The sequence below is a fragment of the Thalassophryne amazonica genome, chromosome 7 (genome assembly GCF_902500255.1).
Source record: "Thalassophryne amazonica chromosome 7, fThaAma1.1, whole genome shotgun sequence".
In the NCBI taxonomy this organism is placed as follows: Eukaryota; Metazoa; Chordata; class Actinopteri; order Batrachoidiformes; family Batrachoididae; genus Thalassophryne; species Thalassophryne amazonica.
Window position 1 is genome coordinate 53,821,277 of NC_047109.1, and position 17,136 is coordinate 53,838,412.

The window sequence follows — 17,136 nt, forward strand, 5'->3', positions numbered from 1 at the left end:
TTTAGTCTGGTCAGAAGAGACCAAAATTGAACTCATTAGATGCCATAATACACACCATGTTTGGAGGTCAAATGGCACTGCACATTAGTGCAAAACCATTATACCAACAGTGAAGTTTGGAGGTGGGAAGATGACGATGTGGGGCTGTTTTTCAGCAGACAACACTGGCAAATTTAATATAATTGAAGGAAGGATGAATGGAAAAATGTACCAAGACATTATTGATAAAAATCCACCAGGATGAGGAAACTCAAATCAAATCAACTTTATTTATATAGCGCCAAAACACAACAACAGTTGCCCCAAGGCGCTTTATATTGCAAGGCAAAAGCCATACAATAATTACAGAAAAACCCCAATGGTCAAAACGACCCCCTGTGAGCAAGCACTTGGCGACAGTGGGAAGGAAAAACTCCCTTTTAACAGGAAGAAACCTCCAGCAGAACCAGCCTCAGGGAGGGGCAGTCTTCTGCTGGGACTGGTTGGGGCTGAGGGGAGAGAATCAGGAAAAAGACATGCTGTGGAAGACAGCAGAGCTCAATCACTAATGATTAAATGCAGAGTGGTGCATACAGAGCAAAAAGAGAAAGAAACACTCAGTGCATCATGGGAACCTCCCAGCAGTCTAAGTCTATAGCAGCATCACTAAGGGATGGTTCAGGGTCACCTTATCCAGCCGTAACTATAAGCTTTAGCAAAAAGGAAAGTTTTAAGCCTAATCTTAAAAGTAGAGAGGGTGTCTGTCTCCCTGATCTGATTGGGAGCTGGTTCCACAGGAGAGGAGCCTGAAAGCTGAAGGCTCTGCCTCCCATTCTACTCTTAAAAACCCTAGGAACTACAAGTAAGCCTGCAGTGTGAGAGCGAAGCGCTCTATTGGGGTGATATGGTACTAAGAGGTCCCTAAGATAAGATGGGACCTGATTATTCAAAACTTTATAAGTAAGAAGAAGAATTTTAAATTCTACGAGGTGTATTAGATAAGAAACCGACACTTTTATTTTTATTTTTTAAACTATATGGATTTGAATGATGTGCGATTACATCAATCATGCTTGAACCCTCGTGCGCATGCGTGAGTTTTTTCACGCGTCAGTGACATCATTTCCCTGTGGGCAGGCCTTGAGTGAGATGTGGTCCCGCCCTCTCGGCTGAATTCCTTTGTTTCACACTCGAGACGGCGCGTTGCTTTATCAAAATTTTTTCTGGACCTGTCAGGAATATTCGAGTGGACACTATCCGAGAAATTAAGCTGGTTTTCGGTGAACAGTTTAACGGCTGATGAGAGATTATGGGGTGTTTCTGTCGCTGTAAGGACTTCCCACGGAGCGGGACGTCGCGCAGCGCTTCCAGGCGCCGTTGTCGGCCTGTTTCGACCTGAAAACATCCTAAGGCTTAATTCGCCCAGGACGTCATGAGAGAACAGAGAAGATTCAGAAGAGGCCGGCATGAGGACTTTATGCGGACATTCCACTGTTTAAGGACATTTTGTAATGAAAGACGTGCGCGCAAATTCGCGGAGTCGTTTCCGTGACAACTCGGCAAATCAGTGTGCGCCACGACAGGAAAAACACCTCCGTGTTGAAAACCATTTGTAAAATTCAGGCGGCTTTTGATGGCTTTCAACAAGTGAGTAACTGAGAAATTGTTTAACAGCTTGGGCATGTTCCAACTTGCCCGTTAAGGTTTCCAACGGAGGTGTTTTTCCTGTCGTGACCCCCCGCGGTCTGGTCCGGCCCAACATGCGACTCTGCCCGCACGTTCTTTCATTACAAAATGTCCGTTAACAATGGAATGTCCGAATAAACTCCTCATGCCGACTTTCTGAAAGTTCTCTGTTCTCTGACGACTTACTGGGTCAACAGAGCCTGAAATGTGGAAGTTTTCAACGGTGAGACGCTGCTGCCTCGAAGCGCAGATCGCCATCAGGCACCGTGGGCCGTCCTTAAAGCGACACTTACAGACTAAAATCTCTCATCAGCCGTTAACATTTTTACCGAAAACCAGCTGAATTTATCGAATGGTGTCCACTCAGTTGTGCCTTACAGTTTTGAAAAAATTTTGATCAAACAAAGCAGCAGTCTCTGAGCCATTCCTAAACAATGAAAAAATCGACGAGAGGGTGGGCGACTCCTCACTCAAAGACTGCCCACAGGCGAATGACGTAACCGACAGGCGTGAAAAAACTCTTGCATGCCCACGAGGGTTCAAGCATGTCTGATGTAATCACACGTGATTCAAATCCAAATGGTTTTTGAAAAAAATAATAAGGTCGGATACTTTTCTAATAGATCTCGTATTCTAGAATTAACAGGAAGCCAATGAAGAGAGGCCAATATGGGTGAAATATGCTCTCTCCTTCTATTCCCCGTCAGTACTCTAGCTGCAGCATTTTGAATTAACTGAAGGCTTTTCAGGGAACTTTTAGGACAACCTGATAATAATGAATTACAATAGTCCAGCCTAGAGGAAATAAATGCATGAATTAGTTTTTCAGCATCACTCTGAGACAAGACCTTTCTAATTTTAGAGATATTGCGCAAATGTAAAAAAGCAGTCCTACATGTTTGCTTAATATGCGCATTGAAGGACATATCCTGATCAAAAATGACTCCAAGATTTCTCACAGTATTACTAGAGGTCAGGGTAATGCCATTCAGAGTAAGGATCTGGTTAGACACCATGTTTCTAAGATTTGTGGGGCCAAGTACAATAACTTCAGTTTTATCTGAATTTAAAAGCAGGAAATTAGAGGTCATCCATGTCTTTATGTCTGTAAGACATTCCTGCAGTTAACTAATTGGTGTGTGTCCTCTGGCTTCATGGATAGATAAAGCTGGGTATCATCTGCGTAACAATGAAAATTTAAGCAATGCTGTCTAATAATACTGCCTAAGGGAAGCATGTATAAAGTGAATAAAATTGGTCCTAGCACAGAACCTTTTGGAACTCCATAATTAACCTTAGTCTGTGAAGAAGACTCCCCATTTACATGAACAAATTGTAATCTATTAGATAAATATGATTCAAACCACCGCAGTGCAGTGCCTTTAATACCTATGGCATGCTCTAATCTCTGTAATAAAATTTTATGGTCAGCAGTATCAAAAGCAGCACTGAGGTCTAACAGGACAAGCACAGAGATGAGTCCACTGTCTGAGGCCATAAGAAGATCATTTGTAACCTTCACTAATGCTGTTTCTGTACAATGATGAATTCTGAAACCTGACTGAAACTCTTCAAATAGACCATTCCTCTGCAGATGATCAGTTAGCTCTTTTCAAGAATTCCCTTTCAAGAATTTCTGAGAGAAAAGGAAGGTTGGAGATTGGCCTATAATTAGCTAAGATAGCTGGGTCAAGTGATGGCTTTTTAAGTAATGGTTTAATTACTGCCACCTTAAAAGCCTGTGGTACATAGCCAACTAATAAAGATAGATTGATCATATTTAAGATCGAAACATTAATTAATGGTAGGGCTTCCTTGAGCAGCCTGGTAGGAATGGGGTATAATAGACATGTTGATGGTTTGGAGGAAGTAACTAATGAAAATAACTCAGACAGAACAATCGGAGAGAAAGAGTCTAACCAAATACCAGCATCACTGAAAGCAGCCAAAGATGACAATATGTCTTTGGGATGGTTATGAGTAATTTTTTCTCTAATAGTTAAAATTTTATTAGCAAAGAAAGTCATGAAGTCATTACTAGTTAAAGTTAAAGGAATACTCAGCTCAGTAGAGCTCTGACTCTTTGTCAGCCTGGCTACAGTGCTGAAAAGAGCTACAGCATCCAAAGTTGTGCTCAATGAGGATGTAAAGCTATTGACGAGATAATCTATCTCACTCACAGAGTTTAGGTAGCTACTCTGCACTGTGTTGGTATATGGCACTGGAGAACATAACAAAGAAGGAATCATATCCTTAAACCTAGTTACAGTGCTTTCCGAAAGACTTCTACTGTAATGAAACTTATTCCCCACTGCTGGGTAGTCCATTAAAGTAAATGTATATGTTATTAAGAAATGATCAGACAGAAGGGGGGTTTCAGGGAATACTGTTAAGTCTTCAATTTCCGTACCACAAGTCGAAACAAGATCTAAAGTATGATTAAAGTGGTAGGTGGACTCATTTACATTTTGAGCGAAGCCAATTGAGTCTAATAATAGATTAAATGCAGTGTTGAGACTGTCATTCTCAGCATCTATGTGGATGTTAAAATCGCCCACTATAATTATCTTATCTGAGCTAAGCACTAAGTCAGACAAAAGGTCTGAAAATTCACAGAGAAACTCACAGTAACGACCAGGTGGACGATAGATAACAAATAAAACTGTTTTTTGGGACTTCCAATTTGGACGGACAAGACTAAGAGTCAAGCTTTCAAATGAATTAAAGCTCTGTCTGGGTTTTTGATTAATTAATAAGCTGGAGTGGAAGATTGCTGCTAATCCTCCCCCTCATCCCGTGCTACGAGCATTCTGACAGTTAGTGTGACTCGGGGGTGTTGACTCATTTAAACTAACATATTCATCCTGCTGTAACCAGGTTTCTGTAAGACAGAATAAATCAATATGTTGATCAATTATTATATCATTTACTAACAGGGACTTAGAAGAGAGAGACCTAATGTTTAATAAACCACATTTAACTGTTTTAGTCTGTGGTGCAGTTGAAGGTGCTATATTATTTTTTCTTTTTGAATTTTTATGCTTAAATAGATTTTTACTGGTTGTTGGTGGTCTGGGAGCAGGCACTGTCTCTACAGGGATGGGGTATTGGGGGGATGGCAGGGGGAGAGAAGCTGCAGAGAGGTGTGTAAGACTACAACTCTGCTTCCTGGTCCCAACCCTGGGTAGTCACGGTTTGGAGGGTTTAATAAAATTGGCCAGATTTCTAGAAATGAGAGCTGCTCCATCCAAAGTGGAATGGATGCCGTCTCTCCTAACAAGACCAGGTTTTCCCCAGAAGCTTTGCCAATTATCTATGAAGCCCACCTCATTTTTTGGACACCACTCAGCCAGCAATTCAAGGAGAACATGCGGCTAAACATGTCACTCCCGGTCCGATTGGGGAGGGGCCCAGAGAAAACTACCTAGTCCGACATTGTTTTTGCAAAGTTACACACCGATTCAATGTTAATTTTAGTGACCTCCAATTGGTGTAACCGGGTGTCATTACTGCCGACATGAATTACAATCTTACCAAATTTACACTTAGCCAAATTTCCTTCAATGTTGCCTGCTCTGGCCCCGGAAGACAATGACTATGGTTGCTGGTGTCGCTAACTTCACATTTCTCAAAACAGAGTCGCCAATAACCAGAGTTTGTTCCTCGGCGGGTGTGTCGCCGAGTGGGGAAAAACGGTTAGAGATGTGAACGGGTTGGTGGTGTACAGGGGGCTTGTGTTTTAGGACTACGCTTCCTCCTCACAGTCACCCAGCCGGCCTGCTTTCCTGGCTGCTTGGGATCTGCTGGGGGACAGCTAACGGCGGCTAAGCTACCTTGATCCGCACCGACTACAGGGGCCTGGCTAGCTGTAGGATTTTCCAAGGTGCGAAGCCAAGTCTCCGTTTCGCCCAGCCTGGCCTCCAGAGCTACGAAATAAGCTACACTTATTACAAGTACCATACTGCTAAAGGAGGCCGAGGAATAACTAAACATTTCACACCAGAGCAGAAAAGTGCGGGAGAGACAGCAGAAGCCGCCATGCTAAACCGGCTAAGAGCTAGTAGCTGCGCTAAGCTAGCAGATTCCTAAAAACACACAAAGTGAATAATGTGTAAATAATTTAGAGGTGATTCAGCAGAAGGAGTGCTTTAGTTAAGGCACGTGAAGATTACACTATGAAACAAATCGTTATCTAGTTATCTAGATCAATCTAACTACGCAGATTAAACAGCTAACAGATACAGCAAAACACCGCTGTGCTCCGGAACAGGAAGTGATACAATACCGCAGTGAGAGCCAACCACCAGTGTTGAAACGAGGATGGACATTTCAGCAAAACAGTGATTCCAAACACTCAGTCAAGGAACTGTCAATCGGGTGCGCAGTCTCATTTGAACCCTGCGTGATTTGACCAGGGACAGCCGCTCCCGTTGCACAATATATGCACAGCATATCTTCACATGGAAAAACGGTGTACTGTTTGTTTTCGGCTGCAATCTTCGAAGCAGTCCTGAAAGTGCAGGTTTTTTTGGTTCCCAGTGGAGAAGGAAGATGAGGCAAATGTGAGAGGTCATGTCAGTAAGTGTTAGCCTACACAGCTAACCAGAGTAGCTACCTTCTCTCGCCTATACAACCGCCTTGACATGTTTCAGCTCTTGGTCATAAACAAACTGAACACATGTCCATTTTACACTGCATTGTCACTCTTTTCTTTGGATTTTCACTTTGTTTGCATGTAATTTTGCTCAAAAACTCAGATAAAGTGCAGTGTTTTGTGTCCCCGGAGGTAGAGAAATTACATCACGTGTCATATTTGACCCATTAGCATCTACTTTCAAACGAGACTGCGCTACCCAATTGGTTTCAAAGAATGACAATGAAGCTGTTTGAATCCAATTGAAATCTATGGAAAGAACTAAAGATTGCAGTTCACAGAAGAGGTCCACGGAAACTTAAAGATTTGAAGACTGTCTGTGTAGAAGAATGGGCCAAAATTGCACCTGAATAATGCATGCAACTAGTTTCTCCACACAGGAGCCATCTTGAAGCTGTCATTACCAGCAAGGGCTTGTACGAAGTATTAAAAATTGCAGTAAGCATGTTCAATAATTTTCTCCAGTGTCATTCATTTACTCCACTAACCTAATTTCTGTACTTATTTGTTTTTGTTTCTTTGCATGTGTGGATTACTTGGGTTGTTGCCAACTTCTGGTGAAAATTTATGTTGGTAGGATCTTCAGAAATACATTTACTGAGAAAAATGGTGACGTGTTCAATACTTATTTTACCTGATATATAAAAATGCATTTTGTCTTTTATATCTGGAAAAATAGCTATAAACTGCTGTAGGATTTTTTTTTCTCTCTGGTTATGAACTAATGAGATACACATGGATGCTTATTCGCCATCTTTGGACGGATTTCCGTCTTTTTGCAAAATCTCGCCATCTAAAAGAACTAGCAAAACATTAATTTTTATTTCCTCAAATCCATACACGTCAACCTATACCAGGGGTGGGCAATCATGTGCCATAAAGGGCCGAGACACTGCAGGTTTTCCGTGCAACCAGTCACCTCAGCAGGTAATTTCATTAATGATCAGGTGTCTCAGCAGGTGATTTCATTGACAACCAGGTGTTTATGTTCAGAGTGAGAAGCTCATCAGCAACCCACCTGCTGAGGGTGATTGGTTGCACGGAAAACCTGCAGTGTCTCGGCCCTTGATGCCCACCCCTGACCTATACGGATTGTCCATAAATTATACGGATTTTCCGAGTTTCAGAGTCATACGGACGTACGAATAAGTCTTACAGATATTCAGGGTTTGGTCTGCAGCGGCTCTGTAATCGACCGTTTCTGCAGTGCGACTCCACTTTGATGCGTGAGCCATTGAAGCAATGCTTTGAACCACTGGCTCGTGGTTCTTCGATTCGCTGCTCTTCAGAAGCTGTAAGTCTGCTTCTTAACTCCTGTCAAAGCCATTAAAATATCGTGATTCACGTTTGTTTGGATTAAAGTCACTAACTGGGACTCTTGTCATGTTGTAGTCAAGAAACGAGACTCGTCCTCCGTTCCGTTGACACAAATTGGCGCTTTAAATAAAATGACACCTCTTTCCAAACGCTGTAATACAGAAAATAAACTATGATCAACTAAAACGTTTTTTTTTTTTTCTTCCCAAAATGAGACGTCCTGTGTTCTTTATGAATTAAACTGATGCTGACATACAGGACAGCCAGCTGTAAGAGCTCAGCTCAGATATATGGAAAGACTGAAAGGAAATGCTTTGACAAAAACTACAGATTTTGTTTATTTCTATTATGTCCAGAGATCAAGGATCTGCCATGTAGAATTTATTATGTCCAAGGTTTAAGGATCCAGTGACCATTTCATATTTATTTACTTAAGACTAAATAAAATGTTGTTCAATTCAGTTTTGAATTTAATCGGTTTTATAAAGCGCCAAATCAACAACAAAAGCCATCTCAAGGCACCTCACATAGAACAGTTCAACATAAAAAATAAAAATAAATAAATAAAAATAAAAACAATTCTAATACATAATTAAAACAGAAGTAAAAGAATAAAATAGATAAAAAATAAAAACTATTCATAAGAAAGAGAATAAAAAATAGGCTTTAAGCCTTGACTTAAAGTATAGTAGATATTTTAGAGTGATATTCATGTTTTGTACATCCATATTAATTTAGTCAGTGTGATATTCAAATATAATTTTACACAGGAGAGAAACCAGGATGTGGAACATTGGTTGATGTGTTTATACTGTGTTTATGTAGTTCTGTAAGAAGAAAATGTGACACTCTCGGTATAGAATGACTGATTAGATGCCATGTCAGTGTTCAGAGCAGACAAATAGGCTGACTGTATATGTATTTACTATAATAGTATGTATACATGGTAATGCCATCTGTGATGGCATACAAAAGTGAATTGATCCTAAGCAGAATCTCATCAGTATTATGTTATGATTCTTTATCTAGTCTGAAAGCATTATGAAGTTAACTAGTTCTTTGCATGTTGAGATTTTAATTGCCTAGTCTTTGTGCCCAATCAAAACAGACTAAACCAATTAGGTTTTTTGCATGAGTTAGCTATATTTGTAAACTATTGTGTTGTTATATTCTGTATATACTCCTACAGGATGGTACATCATGCCATACTGCATGAGATCACAAGAGAAATTTTAACAGCTGTTTCAAGTACAGATTTAATCCAATGCACCAAAATGCACCACAGGGCACTTAAATTCGTTAAAATTTCCTGGGGGGGGCCAAACCTAAGCATCCATGCATAAAGCATGCCTTGAGTATTGCATGAACTCCATGTTCATTGCAATGGGATGTCTGCAAGTTCAATATCTAGGAAAATACAAGTATCACATTTGTATTAAATGACTCTTATTTGGGATAAAATAACAGTATATCAATAAATAAAATAGAAACCCTAATTGGGATGCCCCCGCCCCCACAAAATAAATAAATAAAAACAGTGACACTTAAAATCAAGTCAGCTTTATCTGTCAGTTCTGCAATGCATACACAGACATATTGAGAATTGAAATTCTGCTACTCTGTCTCCCAGACAGTGCAGAGTTAACAAAAAACAAGAACAGTCTCTTATGTGCAGAGCTATCACAACAGTAGGATTTTTACGGAGGGAAGTGGAGGTGGTGGTGCGCTTTCTTGACCAGTGATGTAGTGTTTGTGGTCCAGGGCAGGTCCTCTGTTACGTGCACACTCAGGAGCTTGGTGCTGCTCACCATCTCCACAGCAGCACCGTTGATGGTCAGAGGAGGGTTTTGGGTTTTGGTCCCCTTGAAGTTCACAACAATCTCTTTTGTCTTCTCCACTTTCATGGAGAGATTGTTGTACTAACAAAATGAGGTCAGGTGGTTCACCTCGTTACTGTAGTTGGTCTCACTGTTGTTGCTGATGAGACTCACCGCGGTTGTGTCGTCTGCAAACTTGATGAGGAGGTTGTTGTTGTGTAGTGGTGTGCAGTGGAGGGTCAGCAAGGTGAAGAGGAGGGGGCTCAGCACACATCACATCATCTACTGGCAGTGAGATTTTGTGACTGTCAAGTTACGAGGCTGTCTTCATTTGAAATCTTTGCTGTTGTGTTTCAGCAGTGAACATTGTCAAAACTGTTTTGTTGTTGTCTTTTTGGCAGCTCCCATATGTAGAGGGTTGCCACAGTGGCTCCAACACACACCTGCATTGGAGTTTGGCAAGCTTTACGGCAGATATTGACGCAGCCCCTGTTCTTCTGAAGAGATCTCTCATCCAATTACTAAGAAGGACCCACTCTGCTTATAGGCCTGCCATGCCTTGACAATTTAGTCAGCGTATGCCGACATGAAAAATTTGGCTAGTATGTTGGCTGTGTTGAGTAAGTTATGCAGCTGTCACACCATGGTGATTTAGCCAGCGTATGCTGACAGCCCCGTTTCCACGAGCGGTCTGGGACGGCACAGCATGGTATGGTGCAGGTTGGCATGGCTTGGCTTGCATTTTCACCCCCAGCAAAACCCTTTTGTTTGGTAGGCGGAGCATGTAGATGTCATCGAGTACACATACGCTGTTGCACAAGCCTCTTTCCTCTGCATGGAGGCCAAAGAGAGTAATTAAATTTTTTTTATTTAATTTTTGTCTTGGTGGATCATGGGATTTATCTTCATCACGTGCAGAATGCTGCAGAGTCTACTGATGCCTGTGGTAAACGCTGATGTCAATGAATGAGGTGCTGTGACTCTTTCAACTTTTAAAATGAGTTAATTGTCTTGTTGTGGCACAAAACGCTGGCGTTCTCTGGTTCAGGCTCAGAAATACATTGGGAGCACACAAAACACAGAGGGACATCTTTAAAATGTTTCTGCAGCAATAATAAGGAACTAAAGTATTTTCAGACGTCATTTTACAAAATCACGATGCTTTATGTGGATAAGTTTTCATCAGGCTGTGATGATGAATCCGATCTGAAAAGAGGCATCAGAGAGGCCAAGGCTGCATACAAGAAAAAGATAGAGGACCACTTCGCTGCAAATGACCCCAGAAGGATGTGGCATGGAATAAATCATATAATCAACTACAGAAGCAGCACCCAGGGAAATGCTAGGTCTGATGCCTTGCTGGCAGAGGAGCTTCTTTGCCCGCTTTGAAGCAGACAGACCAGCAGCAACTCCACACCCACCACCCTCCAGCACTAGCACACTAACACTTCAGGAACACGAAGTGAGACGTGTGCTGAAGGTGGTGAACACCAGGAAGGCGGGCCGGCCCCGATGGTGTACCTGGAAAGCGTGTGCTGACAAACTGGCGGGTGTTTTCACCTGCATCTTCAACCTGTCCCTGTCGCAGGCCATCATTCCACTCTGCCTCAAACCATCCACCATCATTCCAGTCCCAAATAAGTCAGCAGTGGAGAGCATAAATGACTACAGGCCTGTTGCACTTACGCTGTGGTCATGAAGTGCTTTGAAAGACTGGTCTCTCAGCACATCAGAGCCTGTCTGCCTCCCACTCTGGAACCCCCACCAGTTTGCCTACAGGGCAAACCGCTCCACAGAGGACACTATCACCACAGCTCTCCACACCGCGCTGAGCCACCTGGAGCACCAGGGGAGCTATGTGAGGATGCTCTTCCTGGACTTCAGCTCAGCCTTCAACCACATCATCCCGGAGATCCTGGTCCAGAAATTAACACATCTGGGCATCTCCACCCCCATCTGCCAGTGGATCAAGGACTTCCTCACAAACCGCCCACAGTCCGTGAAACTTGGCCCCCACCTTTCTCCCACCATCACACTCAGCACCGGTTCCCCTCAAGGCTGTGTACTGATCCCCCTCCTGTCACCCTTTACACGCACGACTGTTCTCAGACCCATCCCACAAACACCATCATAAAGTTTGCGGATGATACCCACCGTGATGGGCTCATCTCAGGGGGGGATGAGAACCGACTACAGAGACAAAGTCAATCAACTGATAGCTTGGTGTTCAGCTAACAAACCTGCTGCTGAACACCACAAAAACAAATAAATAATTCCTGGACTCAGGAAGAACAGGGCTGACCCAGCCCCGCTCTACATCCAAGGGGGACTGTGTGGAAAGGGTCAGCTCCATCAGGATCCTGGGAGTGCAGCTCTCTGACAGCCTCTCCTGGACTGCCACAACACACACACAACACCGCAGTGTTGGTGAAGAAAGCCCAGCAGCGACTCCACTTCCTGAGGGTGCTCAGGAGAAACAATCTGGAGGAGAGCTGCTGGTGTTACAGAGCCACCATCGAGAGCATTATCATGTACTGCATCACAGTGTGGTACGGGGGGTGCTCAGCAGCAGACAGGAGAGAACTGCAGAGGATGATCAAACGGCCCAGGGGATCACTGGTTGCTCTCTGCCCAGCCTGGAAGACCATTGCCACCTCTCGCTACCTCAGCAGAGCTGCCAGCATCAGTAGAGACACATCCCACCCCAGCAACCACCTGTTTGACCTACTACCTCGGCCAACGGTATAGGTCAATCAAAATTAGGACAAACAGGACTCAGGGACAGCTTTTTCCCCAGATCGATCACTGCACTGAACAATAACAAATCACTCTAATCCGCACCTTTTCAAGTGTCTTGTGCAATATCTGTAAACGATGTGCAATTTTCCCGTGCAGTATGATTCCACAGTTGTATATAATTCTCGTTTTTACCTTTTACTTGGTCCACATTTTATTTTACCTTATGTTTATATTAGTTGTACATATATTCTGAACAGTTTACGTTAAATTTATTATCTTTTATTTGGCTAAAAATTACTCGCACGCACGGAAAAGCACCTTTTTGGAGTTGCACTCAGATCTCGTTGTAATGCAAATTACAATGACAATAAAGGCGATTCTAATTCTCAGTCTGACTGAAAAGAAAAGGTAAGATTTAAGACTTTATATTGAATCCATGTGTGAATAGTATTAATATTTTAAACAGTCTGAACTGTTCACATGAGGACTGTAGCTTTCAGTCGTTGATCCAGTCAATGGACAGTATCAATGGACGTATTTCAATTTATGAGAACTTACAAGCAACATGTGTCAACAATTGCATAACTAACCTACAACTAATGGCCCACCATGGTGGGAACATACGGCCATACGCTGGCATGTGTCAAAATATTGTGCAGCCCAAATTTTTTTGATGACCTTGCCGTATTACAACGTATACCAGTGTACGTCGGCGTGCTCTTAACTTGTACAAAACTTACCCATAGACATACGCCAGCATATTTGGGGTATTTTTCATAGGTCAACATACGCTGGCTAAATCATCAAGGTGCGACAGGCCTATTAGCCTCTGAGATCTGACAGGATCAGGCTTACACAGAGCAGCCTGGCTGCAGTGTCAAAGCCTGTATTATATTTAATTCAGCTACCTAGGAATTTATTACTAGTAGTACAGTACAATGTCATGTTGGTATTTGGTTGAACTGATCTTTGAACAGCTCGTTCTTCTCTCAGGGCTACACTAATGGAGAAAAGAAGATCGGCTGCACGCAACCTCGGAGAGTGGCAGCGATGTCTGTGGCAGCCCGTGTGGCACAGGAAATGAGTGTTAAGCTCGGCAATGAGGTGAGATTTAAAAATTGTCATGCTGTCAGATTTTAAGACACTGCTTGTTCTTGAGAATGAGTGATGTATGTTACACATTGATGGGTGAAGCAAACAGAATGAAGCAGTGCTAAAGAAAGCATTTTATTAAAATCAGCAAAGGCTTATTTACATGCTTTATTGGATTATTCGATTATTTCAGTTGATTGCCCTCACACCAAAGCATTTAACCTGTTGTCTACAGAGCAGCATCAGTGTGATATGGTTCTGCAGTGGGCACATACTAACACAGACGATGGCTACTAACATACTTAATCACATTCAATGGCTCTTTACATGCCCATTTATAGTTTGATTTAAAGTGCACTTGTAGTTGCACATAGTGAATTAATTTGTCTTCACTATTAGAGTAAATGCAGTTACAGAAATGAATAACAACAAAATGCCTCTTACATGGAAATCAGAAAAAAGCTGTGCATTAAAGCAATATTCATATTTAATCTCCTGTACTGTTTAATCTGTGGCAGCCTGCTGTTGCACAGCAGACTATATGGGTAAATAGGTTGAGCATAGGCAAGACTCGGTGTAACCTGGGTGTGCGGGCAAACACACCCTATCTCCAGACCTGCTGGACTTGAGTTACCAAACAAAACCCAATGTGTTAAAGTGTTTTTTCATAAGCGAAAATATAATACAAAATATAGATCAAAAGGGCTTTTCAATGTCAATATCAAATATCCACTAAATCCGCAATATGGGTCACATGCTGATCAAACTTAGTCTATTCATTGAGAGTGCCACTTTGTACCTCACTGTCACAAATGAGTTATTGAGGTACTTATGATTAAGATATAATGCAAAATGTGCACCAAGAATGTTAAAGATAGGGATTTTTCCTGACTTTGCCCTTTGGACTTATGACCTTGAAAATTTAATCATTTCTTGCCTATCAGGATATGAGTCTTCAGTAAAATATTCATAATGATATATGAAAAATTGTGGACTCCAGGCCATTCACAAACGAACAGGGGAAACAACATAACCTCCTCCAACTTTATTGGTGAAGGTAAAAATTACTGCGCACACACTTATTAGATGGTCTGTTATGACAACAAGCCATATGACTACAGATATTGGAATAAAATTCTCAGAAATTTGTTCATGCATATTTTAGCATTTTGGGACGTTTTCAAGACGTGAACAGTTAAATCTATTTAAACAGTTTGAAAATAAGCTTACAACATTTGCATAAAGATGAAAAATAAAATGTAACTCTTAACATAAATTTTGGTTTGATAAATATTCTTACATAAGTGTCTTTCCTTTATGTACTTCCTTCAGGTAGGCTACAGTATTCGCTTTGAAGACTGCACTTCTGAGAGAACGATACTCAAGTACATGACTGATGGCATGTGCTTCGTGAGTTTCTCACTGAGCCTGACTTGGCCAGTTACAGGTATTACAAGTAGCTGCATTAATTGGTTTTCACTGCACATCCAGTCTGTGTCCTGAAAGTAAACCAGCTACTCATCATGCATTCAGAGCATTTACCAAGTCAGGTCTGGGAGCATAAATGTTGTGCTTGGTGCCACCCTTATCTACCACACTATGGAACCACCTTGGGTCCTGGATAGTAGTCACCCATACTGAGAGCTGATGTGTTTTCATCTCTCCAAAATTAGCCATCTGTGTACTGCAGCCAGGTGAAATGTGGATGTCCAGTTGGCATTTTCCACTTCCTGAAGTTGTCAACACAAAGGTACTTGTGTGTTGAATATGCCCAGAGAGTGTGCCACATGGTGATTGTAGATGTTTGCTCATAATGCAAGTGGCACACATTATGGAATGTGTACCACTTGCCACTGGAATTACTAAAAAGTACCACTGGAATTACTTTTTTGTAATTCCAGTGGTACCCAAGTATCCTTCGACAAGACTTACTACCAAAGGCATGCAGTTGTCAGTTTAGATCACTGATTAATGCCCAAGTCACACAACCACACAGTAAGATAGGAAGCATCAGGTCCCTCAAGGTTTGTCCATTCATTCTCATCCAAAGCTCTTGGCATCACCAAACACCTTTCTCTGTGACTTCATGACTCCATAAACGCTTCCTGGACACCTCTCAGTCTCAAAGGCAGAGCACCCAGAGACATGAATGTCACTGCAGTGATACGTGAATGTGTCTACAAGTTTGACAATTTCACTGCATGCAGATGAGGCTTCTGATGGACGAGTCCAGGAAGTCATTGAAATTGCCGCTCTTATTGTTGGTCCAGGACAGCTGCTAATACTCACTAATCCATTCCTCACTCAGCTTCTGCAGTTAGGGCATCCAGTGATTTTGCGGTGATCACAGCCTCCAGTAATTCAAGGTCTGTGATCTTTTCCTTGCTGACAAAGGCACCCAAGCTGCTAGTCTGCACAACCCTACCTGACACCCAGTCCATGCAAGCATTTAACAGTGCAGAGCATATTCCTGATGAATGCCAGAATTTACTGGAAAGAAAATAGAGACCGCTCCTGCTCCACACAGCAGCTGTGTACAGGTTGGCCATCGGTCAGCTTTTTGGGGATCCTTCAAATTCTCAGGATGTCCCAAAGTCCAGCACAGTAAACCCGAATCAAACACTTTGCAAAAAAAAAAAAAACAGCATAGGCTGCAAGCAGGGACTGCCAATATCACCTCGCAAGTGTAACTGAATACGAATAATCCTGAAAGTGTGTTTCCCATGTGAGAGCAGTGTAATATCCCTGTAGTTGTTACAATGCAGACCATCACAATTTCCAGAGTGAGACAGCAAGTCCTTTCCATCAGTCACAAGTTTTACTCAACTGTAAAAATACAAATGTTCAAATTTTGGACAGCTGTAAGTTTTGAGTTGTTCTGTCATGTTCCTTTTTACTCCAGTGTCATAATCATTGATGAAGCCCATGAGCGAACGCTCCACACAGACATCCTGTTTGGCCTGATCAAGGACATTGCAGATTTAGACCTGACCTGAAGGTGCTGGTGGCCAGTGCTACTCTGGACACGGAACGCTTCTCCTTCTTCTTTGATGATGCTCCTGTCTTCAGGATCCCTGGCCGAAGATTTCCTGTTGACATCTACTACACTAAAGTAAGAGCAAGCATGTTATGTTACATGGATGATTAATGGAATACACCTTCAAGCTTGTGAGAAAGTAATGTATAAAACTCAACTGGGAAGGGTGGGCAGACTGTATTTTTCTTTTAGTTTTTGTGCATGCCTTTCATGGTAAATTGTTAGTTTTGAGTTGCTGGTGGTTGGAAAAAGGCAAAGTAATGCCTTCCACAGCCCCTGCTGCAAAATTTCAAATATATTTTCGGTTTCATAAAGCAGTCTGATCTTTAAGTCTACTAAATTACTTAGTCGACTGAGGTTAGTTGCCCAACATTAGTCGTCTAATCTCCGTTTGACATAGACAGCTAACCTGTAGATTATTTTCAAGGGCATAATCAGCCTAACGAGTGTCGCTGCCGAGAAATGGCCTCCCAATGCACGAGAGTTTTGTTTACTTCCTGGTCGGTCATCTGCTACAACCATGGTTGAATCTGTCACACTAGAGTAGAAACGCTCCTGGGAAAAAAGGCCCCTATGTTCTCCAGTGTGGAAGAAGCTCTCCTTATTGGATGTATGCATGCGATGTAGGGGTGCTCTTGAGTCTTCCAAAGGAACAACATCAACCCTAGCTGCCAAAAGACGGGCTTGGGAGGAGATCACAGTGTCCCTCAATAGGCAGCTGGACAAATCACCTGATGTGCATGATAAGTGCCGAACTAACGTCCCTGATGATTTGGCACATGGTCGACTTGGAGACGTGGATGGTGTTGCCAATA

General features: G+C 42.3%; 1 protein-coding gene across 1 annotated transcript in view; it reads left to right on the forward strand.

Annotated features, from left to right (window-relative positions):
- The window catches only part of dhx16 (DEAH (Asp-Glu-Ala-His) box polypeptide 16), an 81,251-nt gene that overhangs the window by 9,776 nt on the left and 54,339 nt on the right, over positions 1–17,136 (forward strand). The window contains 5 exon segments of the mRNA XM_034173627.1: positions 13,186–13,296; positions 14,617–14,686; positions 14,689–14,731; positions 16,187–16,257; positions 16,260–16,396. Of these exon segments, the coding sequence (XP_034029518.1) occupies positions 13,186–13,296; positions 14,617–14,686; positions 14,689–14,731; positions 16,187–16,257; positions 16,260–16,396 (432 nt within the window).